This window comes from Xiphophorus maculatus, chromosome 16 (genome assembly GCF_002775205.1).
Source record: "Xiphophorus maculatus strain JP 163 A chromosome 16, X_maculatus-5.0-male, whole genome shotgun sequence".
Taxonomy (NCBI): domain Eukaryota; kingdom Metazoa; phylum Chordata; class Actinopteri; order Cyprinodontiformes; family Poeciliidae; genus Xiphophorus; species Xiphophorus maculatus.
In genome coordinates, this window is record NC_036458.1 from 25,536,934 (window position 1) to 25,558,361 (window position 21,428).

At 39.0% G+C, this 21,428-nt stretch overlaps 1 protein-coding gene across 5 annotated transcripts in view; it reads right to left on the minus strand.

The window, feature by feature from the left end:
• Positions 1–311: 311 nt before the first annotated feature.
• LOC102222908 (protein TANC2-like) overlaps positions 312–21,428 on the minus strand; it is an 80,476-nt gene continuing 59,359 nt past the window's right edge. For 4 of the 5 annotated variants that reach the window (XM_023349603.1, XM_023349601.1, XM_023349602.1 and 1 more), the window contains exons 16-29: positions 20,806–20,914; positions 18,783–18,905; positions 18,565–18,702; positions 18,374–18,472; positions 16,089–16,280; positions 15,896–15,989; positions 14,369–14,502; positions 14,164–14,287; positions 13,157–13,332; positions 12,923–13,055; positions 11,512–11,603; positions 11,296–11,430; positions 7,422–7,522; positions 312–4,774 (exon numbers count right to left, since the gene is read on the minus strand). In XM_023349603.1, coding sequence (XP_023205371.1) covers positions 2,938–4,774; positions 7,422–7,522; positions 11,296–11,430; positions 11,512–11,603; positions 12,923–13,055; positions 13,157–13,332; positions 14,164–14,287; positions 14,369–14,502; positions 15,896–15,989; positions 16,089–16,280; positions 18,374–18,472; positions 18,565–18,702; positions 18,783–18,905; positions 20,806–20,914 — 3,487 coding nt within the window. In that variant the 3' untranslated portion in view covers positions 312–2,937. The remainder of the gene's footprint in view (positions 4,775–7,421; positions 7,523–11,295; positions 11,431–11,511; positions 11,604–12,922; positions 13,056–13,156; positions 13,333–14,163; positions 14,288–14,368; positions 14,503–15,895; positions 15,990–16,088; positions 16,281–18,373; positions 18,473–18,564; positions 18,703–18,782; positions 18,906–20,805; positions 20,915–21,428) is intronic. The other variant, XM_023349605.1, reaches the window with a different exon arrangement.

Genomic DNA, 21,428 nt, shown 5'->3' on the forward strand with positions numbered 1-21,428 from the left:
ATATATATATATATATATATATATATATATATGAGAGAATCATCAGCAACGATTAGTCTGCAACGTCACAAAGTCACCCGAAACAAAGACAGGTCTGTGCAGTTTGTGTCCACATAGTAATGTTCTGTGTGAAAAATTCAGTCCCATCTTTTCCCAGAATTGACAACATGATAAACACTTCCTCTTATAACAATATTGCTGATAGATAAACATATTTTATCTTTTTCTAGAAGAGTTCAAACTGAGGTAGAAGTTTGACACATATGAAGCACCTCTGTGGCCATAAAGGAAGAAACACACTTTGTACAACATTGAGAGTGCAAAATACTTTATCGTTTTCAATTATTTGTTAGTTTATTTACAGATAATGATTATGTTCCCCAAAATCCAAAATGAATTTGAGGCAAAATGTAAGGGACAATCAAAAATAAATAAGACAAAAAGTGAAGATATTGTATCCAGTGTGTCAAGTCTTTAATATCTTTCTCTATGGCTGCCAAGTTGCTAACTTGAGACAGAAAGTACACTGGCCCAACCCAGTTCCAGAAGGTAGAGGGTCAGATGTGCATACAAATGGTATAAGAGGAGGATTGTAGCTGGATTTTAAATGGTCAGATATTTGTGGTTTCTTAGCATTTAAATGTCCAACTAAACCAGCAACAAAAAGTTAGAGATGCACCGTTTGCTGCTGATTCTTATCAGATTCCAATTCCAACCCATAATAGATATGAACGTAATTAAAAATATATCTTTATTGAAAGAGACAATAATTATGGAGCGTAGCATCTTGAATAAGATGTAATAAGTCATTAGTGTAGTGAGCGAAGTAAGCATTCCTAAAATAGCTGTTTCAAGCAAATGATTAAAAAAATGAAAATAATAAAACAGACGAACTTTGCTGTTTTATAATATTCAACCATTGTATTGTTTACCAAAAGCTTTGCCATTTCTCACAGCCTGAATTAAATAGCTTTTATACAGCTTCCTACATTTGTCATCCCTTTGATTTCATTCTTAAACACCTCATTGAGTATAAAAAAATTGCCAAGTGTTTGTTGACAAAGTAACTTTCACACTGAAGAGTGATGTTGTCAGTACAATGCAATTATGGTGTGTTTAGTGATCAGGAAAAAAAAAGTTTTTTTGCGTTTCCAGTTTGGGCATATCAAACGGAAAAACATTTCAACAAATTCCTTAGTGTATCTTTAAAAATTCTACAAAAGAATCTACGTAGAAACATAAATTCACATCTTAGGTGTAACAATGTTATTGTCGGCATTAAACTTGGTTCAACACTTAATTTATTCAGTTTTTAATGAATTTATTCTCCAGTTTAAAACACATGGTAGAAAAAACTCCAGAAACCAATATTTTAGTTGAAGTAGGGGGGGATGGTATTAACTTATATAGATTTCTTCCAATCTATATAAAAATAAGGTATTATTCTAAGTCAGGAGGGTCTGCAGAATTTAGAACCAATAGAAAAACAGAATATTAAAATTGTCTTCAGCAAAAAATAAAAAAACAAGTAGGAACAAGATAACTTAAATATATAAATTAAATTACAGCTGCAAGCAACCTTGAGCGGCCCTCCCAGCTCAGCACCGCTCCGGACTCATGTAAAATATTGTAGGGGGTGCTGTAAAGAAATTAGGCCACACCTACCAAATACTATTGTGTATTGCTGTTGGGGGGTGGACAAGGATCGATCCCAGTGAGTTTGGTGCATCTCTACTTGAAACTGTGCAAGGTATGGCAATGGCGTCACAGGTCACTTCGCCAAGCCGCCACGCCCACTTGCTCCACCAAAACCGGTCAGTGTTGGAAACCAACTTACATCAACATGTCTTCTGTCTCTGGACACAGTTTCATGTTGATTGGGTCAAAGGGGTCAGATAGAGATCATTCAAAGTACACTTTGAGGCCTGGCCACAAGCCTTCAGCATGCATGAGAAGTCATCATTTTGATAACTTTGATTCGGCCATTCCTCATGAACAAACCGACCAAGTTTGAAAAGACAAATTAGCTTTTTTATCCAAGTAAGATGCCACAAATTCATCACACATAGCACAAGCAAATTGAAATTTCAGTTTCAAAATAAAATATTTGTATAATTAAATACAGACACAACTGAAAAATATCTGATAAATAGAAACCATTTTAGTCACAGCAAAAGTAGTGTTTAATAACTTTAATGCATTGTCCGACTTTCTTAAGCTCTGGCTTTGGGTCTAAGATGCTGATGAACAACAATTTTTACAGCCCACTTCTCTCTATTTATGTCATTTTAGATGGCATTGCAACAGGAAAAGGTAACAGTGGTGCTTTATTTACTTTAGTGAATCGCTATTCACACGATCTTCTGAATCGCTGAGCTATTTTCTGTGAAAAGGCATGAAAGATAAGGGAGATGAACAAGAAAGAGAAAAATTTGGATGTTTTTTCAACTGTTTCCATTTCACAGAATACTCCTCTACCATTTTGTGGCTTTGATGATTGAAAATTTGTTGTTCTTTTCCCCAATAATCATTCCTTGCTCTGTCTGAAGATACCAAACCAGGTAAAATGTTGTTTGTTGTTAAACTTCAATGCAAGAGTAAATGCTTACAGTGTGTGCTGTCATTTAAAAACTGATATTGAATGTAGAACTTCAGTGCAGCAATTGGCAAAGTGTTCTTAAGAGTTATAACTTTCTTCAAAATTTTAGAATATACTTTAGACTCTTTTAGAATTCTGCTGGATACTGATGACAATGTCCAATTAAGTGCAGTCTTGTCCAGCCAAAACCTGGAAGTGAGTGCCATTTGCAATTTGAGTTGTGCATTTGACTTTTTAACTTCTCAGACTAGTTTATTTTAAGCAGTTATTAATTCCAAACCCCAACTTGAAATACCCTTCCCAATGAGTTCCTTTAAACCTTTTTTATTTTTTGTTCTTTACACATTTGACTCAACAAACGTTTTTTTTGGTTTGACAGGAGAGGTAGGTACAATCCTTTCTACTGACCTGTCAGAGCAGTTTTGGCAAACCGGCAGTGTTTGGGCAACCTTCACATCAAGATAAGAAGGGTTCTGACTTGAAACATGCCCCGAATCTTCATTCCATCGGCTGTTACCAGGGGCCACCTCACACAGGTCCAAATGGACCTGTGTGAGGTGGAGGTGGCTGTTGTGAGCGTTGTTGTTGCTACAATTATAGTAGGCATTAGATATTAGTGCTTCTGGAGCCAAGCCTCTTTGGTTAGCACTGCTTTTGCTAGGTGACGTGACGATCGTGTCGACTGAAGAAACAGCCCAGGAGCGAGAGAGGCTGAGGCAGGATGCTGAACTAGAAGGAACCTGCTGCTGGTACTGCTGGTGCACCCGTACCGACTTGTCTGTTATGCCCATAAAAGGTGTGTTCCTGGAAGAGCGTCCTGCCTCTCCAGGATATGTCCCTCCTCCAGTCATGCAGATCTCTGACTGCAGAGAGGAATTAAGAAAAGGATCATCATGACAACCATAAGCATCTCCCATAGATTCTGAAGGTAGATCCATGTGCTGGACAGAGGCTGAGGTCCTGAAACCTTGACCTTTATTAGTTAGCAGCCCACTTGCAATGTTAGAAGAAAAGCGCACATTCACAGGTATAATAGACCTGGGAGGAGGAGTGAAGGTGGAGGTTGGGTGGGCATTAAGAGGAAGATGAACTCCACCCTGGTGTTTATAGTGAAAGTCTTGCAGTGACTTATTGCCCATAGTTGCCTCTGTAACTTCCATTGGGTAGTAAGCTGCTTTAGACTGGTTGCGGCTGAACTGTCGAGACTGGCTAAAATCATTTACTACCATTCGGTCTGCTGCTGTTCCTCTGCCATGCACAGGTGTTGCTTGCGTCTGGCAAACAGGTGAAACACCCACATTGTCCAAAACATGAGTCACTCTGGAACAAACACCACCACGGACAAGTGGGCCATGTCTGACATCAAACGGTCTAGGGTAAAAGTCTTCCCATAACTCTGCTAACTCTTCAGGAAGATTGGTAAACTGGGAGTAGGCAGAACTCCCTAAAACCAAATCAGAGTGGTCTGAGGAGCTTGGCTGACTGCTTAGGACGACCTCAGCCTTGGTATTCTGGAGCCCCAAGCTTTTGGAAGGGCTGCGTTTAAGCAGGGATTTCTGATCGGAACCAAGGTTGTTCTGCTGCCTGCCCTGATTATGATCTGCTGGGCTAAGCACTGAGACCATTTGAAGGTGGTGTTGTCCTCTACTTTCAAACATTGAGCCAGCTCTTTGTGGATGCTGCAGGGGTGATGAAGGAGTCTCACTGACATGAGGTTGGCTGTGGGAAGTGGGAGGTAGCAAAGAATGACTGGGGGAAGAGAGGTCTGCTAAATGAGTGGGATTAGAGAGGCACTGATGCATGTGAGTCGGAGAGAGAGAAGATGGTGATTTCAGTCCAGGGTAGCAATGGGTGTCAAGACTGTAGACTGTGTGAGGAGGATGAAAGGACAAAAAGTCTTCATCTTCCCTGACATCCCCATCTTTTTCTTTCTCCACTTCCTTATCTTCCCTGTTAAAGCTTTCCATGTTCTGCACATGAAGACAGTTGAAATCCCTACACCTGGCTTCATTGGTGGACACTGCCATCTGGTGTTGATAAGCAGAGGGAGGGTCTTGTTGCTCTGAAACTTGCCGACACTCTTCTTTCACCCGAGACAAAAGGCGCTGAATCTCCCTGTTGGATGGACATAGACGGCTGGCATCCATCAGGTCCTCCAACGCAGCATGGAACTGTCTGAAGGGACACAAACAACAAAACGGAGCATTTTAAAGAAGATTCAAAAAAAGAGAAAATGGAACTTCTAACTTTGTTGAACTCGTTCATACAATTTCTTCTACAAATAAGTAACAAATAAGTACTTCACCCTGTGAAGTAACTTCACCCTGTGTTTCCTAATCTTTTTAGCTGTTATCCTCTTTTCTCTTGCCTCTCCATGGATGGGCCATAATTGACCTGATTATAAATCTCCAAAGAAAGTTGTTTCAGATGTGCTAGAGACTAGGGATGCTCCAATAAGGTTTTTTGCTGCTGATTCCGATATCGATCACCAGTCGATGCCAATCACCAATATTGATCAGATGGATTGGCTGTTTTGTTTTTTCATATAGGTATAAATGCTACTGGCTAAGTGATCTAGTAAAATGGAACCACAAAATCAAGTAATTTAGACAACATGCAAGCAGCAAAAATTCAGTCAAAAGGACAACTTAACAACCTGCAATCAGGTTAATACAATAGTTAACATTTAGGCAGTAACATCCCAAATTATACATAAGGTCAAATAAATCTCACAACACTGCCTATGTAAAAAAAAAAAGTCAAGTAAAAAAGGAAATGTTCAAAGTCAAATACAGGTTGCATTTAATTAAACAATCCTAAGTTACTAAATCAAAACTGACTGAGAGGATGTGCAAACTGTTGTGCAATGTCAAAAGTGACTGACAGTGCTAAGACCCACCTCCTGGCTCTGATTGGTTGTTCCTAACCAAATGGAGTATTCCTCAGAACACAAGGAGGAGGCAAATCAACTTGATTTTTTCCACAGATTCTGCCTCATGTTAGGACACAGTGAAAGTTGTAATACATAAAAACTTAATTTTTTTAGTTACATGTTGCAGCTTTAACCAGATCTTCTATGTGAGAATTCACTGTCTGGTGGAGCTTGAATGGCTCTATGTCTGTGCTTACGTTCCAGTAGCAGCAGTTCATCAGCAAGAGCATTTGAGGGAACTCAGCATCTTCCACCTCTGGTCATTTAACTGGATGACATGCTTCACCCCCGAGGTCATTTTCCATCACAAGACTTCCCCATTCAAGTCTTGGCTTCCCCATTCACTCTCAGAGCATTAAAGTTACACATTGCTTAGGATTTGCTGCTGTGCACTTGTGCAAAGTGAAGTAAAGAGGGCGATATGTTGCACACAGGGTCTCTGAAGGCTGCAAAGTGTGAGACATGGGTGATCAGTTTTTGTGATCGGCAACTATAGCTAGTGATCGGAGAACTCCAGTCATATACATTTTCACAAAAATTGGCTGATTATTATCAATGGCTGATCGATCACACGCCACTACTAGAGACCTCTGTCAAAATGTCGTACAATTGTTCAAACAAATGTAAAGGGACTTGAAGGAGTTGAGGAAGTAAAATATGAATTAAAGTCATCCATCAATCTATCCACCCATTTACCATCTTCCTTGTATCCAAGATCGGGTCAAAAATCGCTGACACTTTGACACTGAGCATTTGAACATTTTCAGCTCATTCTGGCATTTCCAGGCCAGACATGGTCTCCTCCCAGTGGGACTTGCTCGGAAAACCTTTAAAGGGAGGCGTCCAGGAGGCATCGTGATTATCCAAACATTTGTGCATAACCATAACCCCTCAACTGTCTCCTCTTAATGCAGCAGCTCTACTTTGAACTTCCCCTGGAGGAGGGAGCACCCTACCGTTTCTCTAAGTCTGAGTCCAGCCACCCCCTAGAGGCAGCTCATTTTGGTCAGTTGTATCAAGGATCCCATCTTTTAAATTGAAGTCACCAATTAAGAACTGAAATATTACTATAGAACTAGGTTCTACATAGTTTGCAAGTCAGGATAATAGGTTTTTCACCTGAGTGAATTTGGACCTCCCACCTTCTTCAAATCAAACAGAATTGGTATCAAACTTGTTTGCAACAGAAATTTTAATTTGTGCCACTGTAATTTCAAAAATATTAATAAATGTTTCCAGAGGTCAGAAAATGTCAACCAGCCTTCCCACACTTACGAAATCAAAAATTGGTGTCAATCAAACTCTGCCACGTTTGTGCTGATAAAAATCTTTGTGTTGTTTTTCTTTTGAAGATATTAAGAAACTTTTCAAGGTCAAAAGGTCAACCAGGTCCCCCACCTTCTTCAACTCCAACAAAATTGGTGCCAAATGTTTGCGCTACAAATGTTTTGTTTGTGCTACTATCATGTTAAAGAATTTAGTAAAAGTTTCCTGAAGTCATGAAAGGTGAACCATCCCCCACATGTTCTTCAAGTCAAACAAATTGGTGTCAGCACATTTGTGCTGATAAAATGTCCATTTGTGCTGTTTAGAAGACATCACTGAAAATTTAAACATCAACCAGCATTCCCACTTTAACTGAAAAATCTGTCATTTCTGTCTGAGTCCATTACAGGCTGATGTCTGAACACTATATTTTAAGCATTACAGTTTTATTGAGAGGCTACGATCACAAACAAATGAAAGAAAATACACTGAATATTTTCATGCTCTCTATTCCACTAACTTGACAAATAGCCTTTAACCTGCTTTGCTAGTTACATGAATCTAATTTCATGTAAACAGCAATTTCTGAGTCAAACTGATTAACTTTTGTGATGAAGTAGATACCTGCGGCTTCGTTTAGCCCTGGCTCGGGCATAAAAGGCCTCGTAGGAGTTGGATTTCAGCTCTAGAGCCTTTGTAGCAAATTCCTCAGCAAGGCTGAAGTCCTATCACACAAACATACAAAAACACACAAATAATACACAAAGATTAGAAGTTCCACTCAAAAACTACTAGAATTGTTTTGGTACTAGTGGCCTTTATTTGACAGTAATCTGACAGGAAGCCGGAAAGAGGAAGGGGGAAAGACATGCTGCAAAAGAACAGAGGATGGAACTTGTAGCAGGGCTGGCTGCGTCAGGGTCTGTAGCCTCTGGGGTAAATTGAGCCAAAGGCTGACCCTAGAAACAACACTTTTGTTTCTAGGTGTTTCTCACCTAGAAACAAAGGTGAGCCACCTTTTGTTTCTAGGAAGCGGCGAAGAAAGAATAATTGTTGATCATGACATCAAATAGATAGGAGGAAGGCATTATTTAATGAAGCTTGTGGATGTAAGAAACACATGGCTAAAGTGGTTAGATTTTTATTTCTTAAGCAATTTTCCACTCTTGAAAGTGAATTTAGTCTATCACAAGTTTCATAAGAAATGTGTTTAGACCACAATAGGTATTTTTTAAATTTGTTTTATATATCAATTGTAGTATATATGAGCTACAACATAAGGTCATAAACCAAAGAAAAGTGCAACATTTTAGGAGTGGACCCAAATAAAGTTGAAATAATAGTTTTGGGGTAAGTTGAACCATTTGCCAAGGGGTAAGTTGAGCCACTGGCTCAGCTATGATTCTCAAACAAGCATTCAGTTCTGCTGCTTCTTATGGCTCTATGTACCTCGCACCTAAGCTTTACCTATCATGAGACAACATTTTTTGGAAATGCTGTGTTATCAAAACAGTTATGTTTAAACATATGTGGACATATCAGCTGGAGACCAAACTAAGGCTGTCTTGATGTAGCAATTCTAAATATGAAAAAAATGGCTCATCTTACCCTGGTGTCCGATACACATGGAGCCCACTCTAATTACTGCACCACCCAATGCCCATGGAGATCAGCTAAAGCCATTAATTCGATTTAATTAAATACAGTTTAGGATAAGACAATCTGGGAACATTCTTGTTCATAGTTGTTTTTATTTTGGTAAAAGTTTTGTTCATGAGGAATAACTAAATCCTAAATCAACTTTTTTTTGCAGATAAACTGTATAAATTAGCAATCTTGACATTTTTTGTGTAAATTTGTTTCATTCTGCAATATTTGGCCTAAAATGTCTTAGAGTTTCCCTACTTTGGTTGAACGGTGGCTACTGCAGTCGAATTTTCCTATTGGTTACAAGGCTATAGCTTGGTTGATGTCTATGTCACCACTCCAACACACGTCCCAGTGCTCAGCATTGCTTCTCAATTTCAGCCAGCCATCTGGTGAGCGCTGCTGTTTGGATAATGTTCTACGGCTAACTTTTTACATTTACGGAGAGGCCCCATACAACTGTCATTTAACGATAACATTTCTTATTATTAGAATTGTACAGTGCTGTACAATTTCTCTACACAACATCACATGTAAATAAAAACATTCAGCTTCACAAAATGTTTAATATTGTACACAATTAAACTACATTAATCATTGGGCAACATGTCTGCAACCATCATCAGAACAGCCTCACCTGATGAAGCTGAAGACAACAAAGGCTTTCAAAAGACTACTCTGGACTAACAGTTTTGAAGTAATAAACCTTTATGGCATACTTTGGCCACATAAACTGTATAAGAATATTAGAAGTTTAGCTTTAATTAGTTTCTGATTTTGTAGCAGCTTTGACTCTGTGCAAATTGACACCATAAACCACAGAAAACAGGCATGTTTTTGTGGAGCATGGCTATGTTCTCCAGGAAAACATGAATGAAATTGTTGTGGGGGAAAGAAAGGGAATAGTGGCACTGGTCAGATGTGCAGTCATCCATCATATAAGGTCCAAATTGTTCATCAGTTGTGTCAGGAGTTACTGCTGGGGTTTCCCACTGCAATATTGCATCTGTTATCTGCAAAAACATGAATCCAAAAACATTAATTAGACTTTACATATAAACAGTCTAGGTGTATACATTTGATTTAAATGACAAAACTTTCTAAAACTGTTTTCTACCATTTTACAGATTGTGCCTTAATTTGATAAGTTAGGAGAGATTCACTATTTGCATTTCATACACCGTGTTCCAAATTATTATGCAAGTAATATTTTTTCAGATTTTCTTAAATGGTCAATGCAAATGATAGTCAGTATAATTTTCAGGTCGTGAACTATTTCAGTATAAAACAAAATTTACTGAACAAAGCTCAACATGAGAACAGTATTTTTTTCAAAAATAAAAAACTCAAAATGCACTGTTCCAAATTATTATGCACAACAGATTTTCTAAACATTTTATGGATTACAAAGAACTGCAAACAGTCATTCTTTGAATGTGCAGCATTAAGTGGTCACATGTACTAAAATCAAAAACTATTTCAATCAAAAACATCTTAAGAGACCGAGTTACATGTTAACATAGGACCCCTTCTTTGATATCACCTGCACAATTCTGCACAAGCCCAGAGATATTATTAGCTATTCTTGCTGGAAATGTGATTACAAGAGAGACAAATCACCTAAATAAATTGGAACATAAATCTTAAGTGACTGGTCTTGGAATGGGCAGGACTAGATAAAAAGTTTCATAAAAATTAGGTTAAAGTAATAAATTGATCCTGAGGCAACCAAAATGCACCAGAATGATTTGTTTTAATTAGAATTACCGCATAACTTAGTAATCAGTTCACAGCGATCAGAGAGATAAATTTTTTAACAAAGCTTCATTTTTACAAATGAGAAAAGTGTCATCTGTACATCTTCCACTTAGCTGCACAGATTCTAATTAGACATGGCAAAATATAAAATTTTGTGCCAGTATATTTAAATTATTGAAAGTACTGAATCATTAAACATTAAGTACCACCTACCATTGGGTTCTTCCAGTTTAGGAGCTGCTGACTGGGGAGTAGCTCCAGAGAACCAGAGCTCCAGCTGCTGCTGGAAGAAACAGCCTCTTCTCTCTGCTCCCAACCAGTGCTGTTCTTCCCCTCTCTGTCTCTGCTTTTTTATAGTGGTACTGCAGTGGATTTCAGTCTGATTTTGTAATTTCTTCTGGATCCCATGCAGTATTCATTTCGTTGTAAGCCTTCTCTCAGAAGTGCGCACTACAGATCGTTATGTTAGTTCACATTGTTGGTGGTGAAATCCTGCCTTTCCAGTTGGATGAATCTCACCCAAGGCTAAAATGATTTTTTTGTTGTTGACTTTTCTCACTGTGTCCAGACAGCCTGAGCAGTCGCACATAAACAAGTTTCTACCACACCAGAGCCAACAAAACCACCTTGAGCTTAGCAATCAGCTCAGCCGTTACGTCACACAAACTACGTTTTTTCTTGAAGGAGAGATTTTTGATTAATTCAACACTTTAAAACATTCTCTAGCTAATTAGAGACCAAATACAGCAATCAGATTTACAATTTGATTTCAGAATATATTTTTCTACCATTTAAAAGAACCTTAAAGAAGCACTTTAAATGATGTATTTAGATAGTTTATCAGCGAAAAAAAATTGGCCTTAGTTTCACTTTAAATGTGTTTTTCTTAACTGAAAGTGGAAAACCATATTTAAACAGAAATAAATGCATGAAAACATGGTCTAATTCCACTCTGTATGGAATTAGCCCATTTAATGTGTCTCACTTAGAGAATTGAGTTCTTAAAAAATTTACTTTTAAAAAATATTCTAATTTACTTAAAATGACCATGGATTAAAAAACACACACAATAACCCAGGAGACAGAGACTCACATTCATTTTACGGCGGCAGCGGGACAAGTTGAGCAGCACACACACTCTGAGCTGTTTGAAGGTCTTTAGCTCGTCTCTGGGAAACTTGTGGAGGGCTGACTGGTAGGACTGTGCAGCTTCTCTCACCTTTCCTTGCTGTAAATATACACAGATGAATTACTGCAAATATCAGTAGCAGTGCATGTTATTATGCTGACCATTAGTGGTAGTATTCACCTTGTACAGTCTGTCTCCTTCTTGGATTATTTTACTGAGTAACACCATTAAAATGTCCGGCTTGGAAGTGGCCATGGCCCAGGTTGCTGGTCCTAAACACACATAGACATGAATAAATATAAATATATTTAAACATTTAGTTTGATGAAGGTGGAAAATAAAAAATTTGGCTTGCTGCAGAATGAATAGCCAAAACAGATATTTTCAGCACTTTGCAAAACTTTGCATTACTTTCCCAGTAATGGGAAATGCACACCATTTCCCATTACTGTCCTGGTGTGTAGATGGTTTGGTAAAACTTTATTTGAAGGGGTGTGCATAAAGACTGACATGACACTGTTGTAAATATGACATAACACCTATTATGAACATGAAGAAGTGTTTATGAATGTTTGACTGTTGTCATGAAGAGTCACTCAGTTAGTAATGACACGTTTAATGCATTAAAAGTTAAAACTGCTCTCACAGATACCCATATCAAGAAACGCATCAGCAGGTTTACAGAAGTTGGGATGAAACATTTTGTCACTTTCCCAATATTCCAGTTGATGCAAACTGTCTCATCTTTGCATCCTAAAATGACTGGGCTGAGCTTGGCCGGCCTGCTTGGCATAGCTAAATAATGCCTCAGTACAGATTAGGTTTTTTATATACATCACTAAAGTTTATTTGGACATGACATTTATCCTTTTAAAACAATAGAAATTAGAACACAGTATCCACTGTGTTGATTTTTTAACATTATAGGTGATGGTTTATTACTGTGTGAAACTATTTAGAGAGATCAAAACGCTGCCAGACAAGGAAAAATGCAGTCCATTGGAAAAAAGATGCTCCAATGAATTGCAAACACACACGTAATAAAATCCTAAAACAAGAAAATGTGATTGGTGAAACATCAGCCCTTTGCCATTTATTTCGATCCGTAAGCAAACTGACGAACTTGTTCCTGCAGCAGTCACATGGTACGACCCACTTCAAACATCACAGCCTGCTCCATCAACACAAACCCCGATATGCGCTTAATATGGCACAGAAGATACATCACTATTTATAAATAAAAAGTATTATTTTATTTATTAGACCGACGAGAGAGAGAAAGAAAGTGGCACAGAGGAGTGAGCGAGAGAACACAGGGGAACAGGAACTAATTCTAACACTAAAGAATAACTGAGACTAAACTGATGGTGGCAAGCTACTGGACAGTAGCCACAACTGCCCTGCGGAAGTCTGACAGAAGCGAGGCTGCCATGCACCAGTGCCACAGGGCCCTCAGGTGAAGTGTTTTTCCCAATGACAGAGGCAAGTGGAGCGGGAATCAAACCCACAACCCACCAGCTGCAGGTGAACTCCTACCACTGTCAACAGCGGTGTTTTAATAGCAGCGAAATATTCTGAGTTATGGTCCTACCAATCTTAGCTCCCTTCTTGAGAAGAGCAATAACTGCTGAAGTGTTCCTGCAGCCAACTGCTCGGTCCAGAGGGCGCATCCCACTGCAGTCCATGTGCTCCACCAACGCTCCATGATCCACTAGATACTGGACCTGCAGCAGCACAGAAATGTAAGTAAACACCAATTTTACTTAGAAAATGAATACACTATGTGTGGTCATATGAAGTCACATGTGTATCTGTGTTAGCTAACCACTTCAGGGTCTCCACAAAAGGCAGCCAGGTCCAGAGGTGTTCGACTGCTGCGATCAGCATGGTCGGTGGCTGCCCCTCTCTCCACCAGCTCCCTGACCAATGTGAACTGGCCTTTGAGGCATGCCCAGCTCAGAGCAGTCAAGCCTTCCCTATCGATCTGGTTGAGAGAGGCCCCTAATTTGAAGACAGATGACAATCACGCAACTGATTTTACTGTCTCAAGCAGTAAGCTTAGAAGTTGATTCATGCTCAAGCTCTGCCTGAGTCATGCTTTCTGTAACATGTAACATGTAACATGTTTTGTTCCTGTCCATCTTGCTTTTAACTCTGACCAGCCCCCTGTCCCTGCTGATGATAAGGATCCCCATTACATGATGATGCAACAACCACGTGTCACTGTGATTTTTTTGCTGCTTTTTTTTCTCGCCAGAATATTGAGTATACAACTCATGTCAACACGTTCACCCACCAGGGATGTCACTCTGCAGCTCCTCCGGAGTTACCATTGCCTCAATTTGCTGCTTCTCCAATTCACCTTACCCAGCCTGTAAATTTTGGTGGACGGCCATGTCTTAGTACACTGTCTAACAGTGATATCCACTTTCTACGGTCCATTGAAGGATTGAGCTAAACTTTGTTAAAAGTTTGAAATACAATTTATAACCCAAACACTACCTACCTGACCTATCTGCTGTGTTCCTTGGTCTTCATGATCCTCATTGTTCTCTAATGTTCCCCAACAACCCACTGAGGTCTTCACAGAACAAATTGATTAATACTCAGATTAAATTAGATGGGTTTTTAAGGCAACTGGTTGGACTATATTAAGGAGTATCAGAGTACAAAGCAATGAAAAAATTAAATAAGCATATTTGAGAGTTTAATTTGAATTAGAATAATTATGAAAACATAGGCAAAATGTAAGAAAGTTCAAGGGCATGGATACTTTTGCAAAGGCACTATATGCCAAACTTGGACTCAGAAGCCCTGTGAGGTGAATGTTACCGTGATCCAACAGAAGCTGGGCGGAGATAATGTGTCCTTCTGAGGCTGCCGTCATCAGAGCTGTTCGACCCTGCTGGTCCACACTGTTCACCTCAACCCCATAGTTCAGCAACATCTCCACCACCTGATAGTGAAACAAAGGAAGAGGCAGAAATTTGGTCTGTGCAGGATTAAGTCCAACTGTTACCCTGTAAGTGGGTTTTACCCGTGTGTGTCCCCGTCTCACGGCGCTGAAGAGTGGAGTGATGCCATGCCTGTTGCCTTGCTCAGCAGCAGCTCCCTGATCCAGCAGGAGTCTACACACAGCAATCTTTCCATGTCCTGCTGCAGCTGTCAGAGCTGATACACACACCAACTAGTCAATCAACATTCCAATTGTTTTCAACCACACTAAACAACAATATTAAAATACTCAGCCTCAACCAGTCTTTTTGGGCATGAAAAACCACAAAATACAAATTAACAGCACTTCAGTAACACCTATCTATTCATCCAACTCATAGCTACTCTTCCTGTTGTACATAAAAGAATCAGTTTGCTTGAAGACATTTAGACAAGTGGTGACTGCAGGGGCTGTAATTAATCAATGGAAAGTAATTGCATTCTAATTGAAAGTCATATTCCGACAAAATATAGATTTTCAACTCAAAAACTACTTTGGTGCAAAATTATTGAATAAATAAAAATATGAGCTCAACAACAAAGATATTGTTTTAATCTGTTTATTTATGTTATCCATCATCAGATTGGTGCAAAGTGTAATTATATCCATTCAGCTTTTACATTTTTCAGGAACCCCAGATCATTCACTGAGCTTCTTTGAAAAAATATTCCTTTAGAAATGTGGACTGTGGATGCTGACATTAGCATGGATGTCTGTGCTGCTGCAACATGCTTAGCACTGAGATGCTATTTTAGACCTGAACAGCTTCAATGAAAGGCTAACTCCTCTTAGCACAACTTGTGCACAACACTAGTTTTTTCCAGCATCCTATCAAATCGTTTTTTGATGCAGAAATTAACAACAAGTGATCCACGAGAAGAGACTTTGTCGTCCATTGCTGTAAAGGAACTACTGTGGAATATATAGAAATCATTGTGGAAAGAAGAATTCTTCAAGACAGTTATGGAGAACCCTGGGCATTCTCCTCAAGAGACTGTTATACAGGAACACACGTTATTCAGTCAAAGGCTTCTTCAGAGCTGCTGTAATACAGACCACTACAGGAAATACTTCCTGCTCACTTCCATCAGCATCTAATGACATGAGTCACATCATTTAATATCCCTCTGGGATTAATAATAATTTTAAATGAACTGAATTGCTTACTTTTTAATTTACAAACAAAATCTGAAATATGTAAGCTGTATTTTGGAGCCTATATTTCAGCTGAGTAGGACATGAAGGAGAACCGCTTTTCAAGATTCTTAACCAGATTTAGGGTATGAGATTACGGGAGAGTGAATAACAAATCTAAGACATAGTTCCTATATTTTTTAATCTAGAATACAAGCTGGAAACCAAATACCTTTTTTCTTTCACTTCTCAGTTATCCACTACTTAGTTTTGGACTAAGTAGAAAAAAATTCTATAAAATTGAAATGTGTTATTGTAACGTATGAAAATGCGTTACAATAACACATTTAATGCATGAAAATTTTTTCCAGAGCTCCCTGTTTTCCTCGGAACCTGTGTTTTGCTTAAATTCATGACATTTATTATGAATCATACCTGTCTCCCCCCACAGACAGTCATATGTGTTAATCTCAGGTCTCTGCTCCTCTTTCTCATCTTCTTCTGGAAGATCCAGGAGGTATGACACCATCTACATAAAACACATCATGTTATTATGTTATACATTATTCATAATACCAACCTACAGTATATGTACAAATGTCACATGCTCTTATCCTGAGTTTCTCACTTCTGCATGGCCCATGTTTGCTGCTGCAATCAGAGCCTGCTGCACAGCTTGGCTCCTGCTTGTCCCCTTCTGGCTACAACAGGAAGTGCAGCTCCAATCAGGCCTCTTCAGTAGGAAGCGCAGCACCTCCAGGTGACCGTGCTGGGCTGCCAGAACCAGCACACACCGACCTGAGCTGTCCATGTGGCCAATCTAAGAGTATAGGAAGGCAGAGACCATATTCGGAGCAGTATTATGTTTGGCAGGCACGTGCGGGGGTGGGGAGGTTGCTTGAGCCCCTGCCCTTTTTATGCTTGATGCCCCTAGTGCCCTTTTTGAATAGTTGTTTTTTTTTTTTTTTTCAAAAATTTTTTTTAAATTTATTTTTATTTTTATTCTGTATGTCAGAAGGCCTGTTTGTGCCCCTCAGCAATAATATTGAGCTAAACATAATAATTTAGTAAAAATAAATTAGTCTGGCTGCCCTCAGTCTAATAATGACTCTCAGAGCCTCCATGTTGTTCAGACACCGGGTCCATGGTAAGAAGGAGGGTGCGGATCTGTGTCCTCTAACTATCAAATTATGGGCAAGAATATTTTTTCATACACTGGTTTGTGAATAAAAACGTATGTCTGACGTTAGAAAAACTGTTTCTATTTATATTTTCATAATCGTCCTTGCAATAGCGGGACAAAACCAGCCTCGCCCCTAAACACAGAAATGCTTCAGAGAAAACTTCTGACTTTAACTTCATCATTCTGCTAATTGCCCGGTTCGCTACAGGCAGTCTGAGTCGGTCCACCGACAGATAGAAAGAATATCTGTCTTTATATCAGACATCCTGGTATAAGACAAGATACTGTCACCGCGAGTCGCAATGCAGCTCAAAGCGACGGTACCACCTGGTACCACCCGGTACCACCTGCTCTCTGTTCGCTCTGCTTCTACCAGGCGGGTTAAAGCCGCTGCTGACGGGATCTGGGCTGGAGGTGAGCGGCTGTAAATAGAAGTTATTGCAGAACCTCAAGTGTTAAAGGAAGATTCGGTCCAATTAGAGTCACAAAATAAACATCAGAGAAAATATTGTAGCAATAATTAGAACCGCAGCAAAAAGCCAAACATGCCATAATGAAATGAATCAAAATGTCTCCAAAGCATCGGGGAACTGGCATAGGGGACACCGGGGGATTCCAGGTAGATTCCAGGTAGATTCCAGGTAGATTCCAGAGATGTGCATCGCAGCAGCTGCTCCTCCAGGGCTGGCCCAAGGTAATATAGGGCCTTAGACAGAACCCCCCTCCTCCCGGAACCCGTCCTACTAAGAACCTTAGCATCACTAACATATTTAAATATAGATAAGGTGAATCTGTGAGAGGGAGACCAGGTTTATTGGCCGAGTTTAAAATCAATCACTGATTATTGGTTATTTGCTGTGATGTATTTGTGAACAAACCCAACTCAAACACAAAGATTACACCATATTGTAGCCATGGTAACACAACTATCAAACTATCAAGATGATTCTTTAAACTTTTACAAAGTAAACGTCCTAATTAAATCCTAAATGTACTATTTATTTTTCTCAGCTGAATGCATTAAATAAAGTGTACTAACATTGTCATTCTCTATAAATGATGTTACAGGTTTAGATCTATGATCTGTGTTACAATTAAACCATTTCTAGGGGCCCCTGAGTGTCTGCAGGCCCCTTGAATGGCCCCTACCAGCAGCTACTGATATTTGCCTTGATATTGCAGTCTTACAACTCTAGATCTCAGATGTGCTAATATCAAACTATTATATAGAGTTAATCCCTTTGAGCTTTTTGGATCTATAAATCAGTCTGCAGCCAGGTTGTTCTAGAGGTTAAATAGATATTATTAGGGCTTAATTAGTAAAATGGCAGCAAATTAGCTTATTTCATAACTTCATAACCAGCGACCTTCTCTCCGATGGTCTGTTTAACAGCTACAGTCTCAGATCAGCTCAGCCCTCCAGGACTGTCAGCAGCAGAAACAGAAACTTTATACCTGATGGGGAAAATATAGACTATATTTGCTTTGCATTACCCCGCATGATGGCAATGATATAGTAGGATCCAATTAGTTTCTTGATTAATATGGGTTGTTGTTGTGTTGTTGTACGGAGTTTTTGTTCAATGTGCCCCTTTTTTAAATTTGAGCCCCTGCCCCTCCATAGGTCTCTGCACGGCCCTGATGTTTGGTTCTGTTTTACAAAATAGGTTTTTGTCGAAACCTATTTTTTTCTTTTGCTTATTTTTTTATTTAATTAGAAATTTAGCTACCTTGGCTTTGTGGTGACTCAGCAAGGTGGCTATGTCCAAGTGACCAGCTGCAGCAGCAAATCCGAGAGCTGTTAAACCATCATGTGACTGAGCATCCACCTAAAAATAAAATACACAGGCCTCCTTTTTGGTTAAAGTCTTTCAATTCATTGCCATAATCTCAGGTAGACCAAAAAACAAAAAACAATCACTTGGGCTCTGTGGTCGAGCAGCAGTGCTACGACATCCTTGTGGCCAAGGTGAGCATGGACACACAATAAGGGGGCACCATTAAGGACTTCAGTTCGGTAATCCACATTGGCTCCACCCATTATCAGGAGCCTGCTCACCTGAATGGACACAGAGAAAAAAGTGTGCATGTACCATCACCACAAGCACAAAAAATGCTGGTGTGGGTGTTTTATGCTACCTTGATATTGGGGGTATAGAGGTTGCGCAGCGATGAAAGAACGGGGCAAAGTCTTCCTGTGCTGTATGACATCCACAGCCCCTGAAGAATGGAGGAGGAAACCCCAAGTTTTTTACTCAAGCCCTGGAAGAGAGTGACACACACACACACACACACATTTGTACCAACCCCTGGATCTACTTTTTACATAGATACTGTTTGGGTCAATTTGACCCCGCAGTAAGGTTAAAGTGCAAAAAAAAAATTAAAAAAATGTCCAATTCTTTATGTTTCCTTGCAGCTATGAACCATATTTCACCACACACACACACACACACCCCAACACACCCCACCACACACATACATGCGGGCGTGCATGCACACAAGCCCACTTTCTTACTATTCTCTTTACTTCACTAGGAAACTGCGAGAAAGGAGGTGTTCATACAATGTTTGATGGGAATCTTTTCTGTTCCTGTGGACAAACTCCACCCACACTGAGTGGACACTCAGCAGAAGTGGAGGAAAACATAAATACTCTCTGCATGACTCATTTATCTTGATTTTAATCAGCGAGTCAATTTGACCCTGAACAGTATGTGTGTCTCAAGTTCAATTATAAAGCTCACCCATTGAAAAAAAAAAGTGTCATATAAATTTTTTTTACCAAAGATCAATTTCAAGGAAATTATTGTTTTTTTGTGTCTAGGATTTTTTCAGTGGACATTAAAAATGTAAATTCCATTTTTTATGTCCAAATGAGTAAATGAGTAGGTTGTCGGCATTGATCCTTTATTTGTGAGAAATAATAAAACATCATTGCACAAATATTGATTGAAATGGTTAGTATTGGAGTTAATAATCAGATACAAAAATGTTTTGGAGGAATTCTTTGGTTTCTGACACTATGACATGATTAAATACTCCCCGGGTCAAATTGACCCACGAACATTTTTGCTGTACCCTAGAAACGAGCAAAACAGGAGGGTTAAGTGTGTGTTGGGTCTACGTCTAGAGACTAGAGTCACCATTTTTCCTTCAGAAATGAATTACATGGCAATCCTCAACAACAAAATTAAGAGGTACTGTATGTATTGATGCACCGTTTCAGAGGCCAGCCAATAAATCGGCGCGTTTTCCTTAATTTTTGATCGGCTTCAGATGTCCTTACATGTGAAGCCGATCTTATCCACCAATCGCATTTACCTCAGCAAAGATCTAAAATCTCTTGCTCTGCCAAAAGAGACAAGAGAGTTTGAGATCAGGCTGCAGTGGTAACTGTTATGAACTGTCATTTTGAAAAGTTAAGGGTGTTAAAGTTAGCGTACTTTAAGAGTCTTCCCCCCAACAATCCAGAAGATAACCTACATGTAAAGGTTAATATCCTTCACATAGATTTACATAAAAGAGCTGAATACTTGTTCTATAATATTGTTGCATTATGACAAGTCACCAGAAGCTTTCAGAATCGTAAGAGGATTTATCTATAATCCATTCCCTAACATTCTTGTATATTCTGTATAATCTGTATAATCTGTGCATATAGCTCCCATATTTACATTTATACACAATATCTATATCTCTTGCTATAACCCCTTATAGTCCATACATACATAGTCTTGTACATCCGTAAATAAATATTATATCTCGTAGAGCACTTCTGGATAGATGCAAACTACATCTCGTTGCTTGTACTTGTGACAGTGCAATGACAATAAAGTTGAATTCTATTCTATTCTATTCTATTCTATGTTGTTGTTTTAGTGTCTGCATAGAATCTATTATAAAATGTTTCATTACTCAGCAAAAATCAACCACCATTCTCAGTGTCTAGTTTTACTTAACATACTTAATCTCAAAGTAGTAGTAACCCAAGTAGTAGTAGTAACAGTAGTGTGACAAAAGAACAACAAAAAATGGGCTTAGGGTAAAGGAAAATGATGTAAAGTAACAAAAGTTGAGCCATAATCAGTTTCTGAAGAGTAATAACCATGTTTAGGTGAAACGATAAAATAAAAAGATTTCTTTCTGTGTCAAGGCAGACCTTGTAGATGTGAGCCTTCAGAATATGATGTCCCAGCTGCAGGGTCTGCTGTCGGCTTAGTTTTCCCTCTTGTCTGCAGAACCAGAAGGCCAGCAGGGTGTGTCCACTTCTAGAAGCAGAGAGACAGATGGATCAGAGAAAACAGCTATGCTCTTTTCATCAAAACATTCCAGAACCCAAAAAGCAATATCATGACACTGACTGTTCTCATAGCTAAGTGCTAATCTGATTGTTGTGTGATTACAATTGTGCATAGCTGACCATCTAACATTATGGTCAGCTATATTAGCTGACCATAATGTCAGCTAACATTATACTGACATTTTTTATATGGTACCATATGCTGTCCAACACCACACATGATGATGTTCTCGTCTGCAAACTTCACTTTGGACATGAAATTTTTGGGGTATTGAGCAGACAATGAGATTGAAAGACTTCAGTTTTGGCTTCATTTCATTAGATTGTGATATACTCTCCCATGATATCATTTGCTTGCCAAATTTTATGCAAGAAAGCTAAAATGTTTCAGTGTGCTTTTTCTTCAACAGTGGAGTGCACATGAGTGCACATTGAGGTCATTTTGGCTCTTGGAAAATTCTTGTGAATTTTCTTTTGACTCA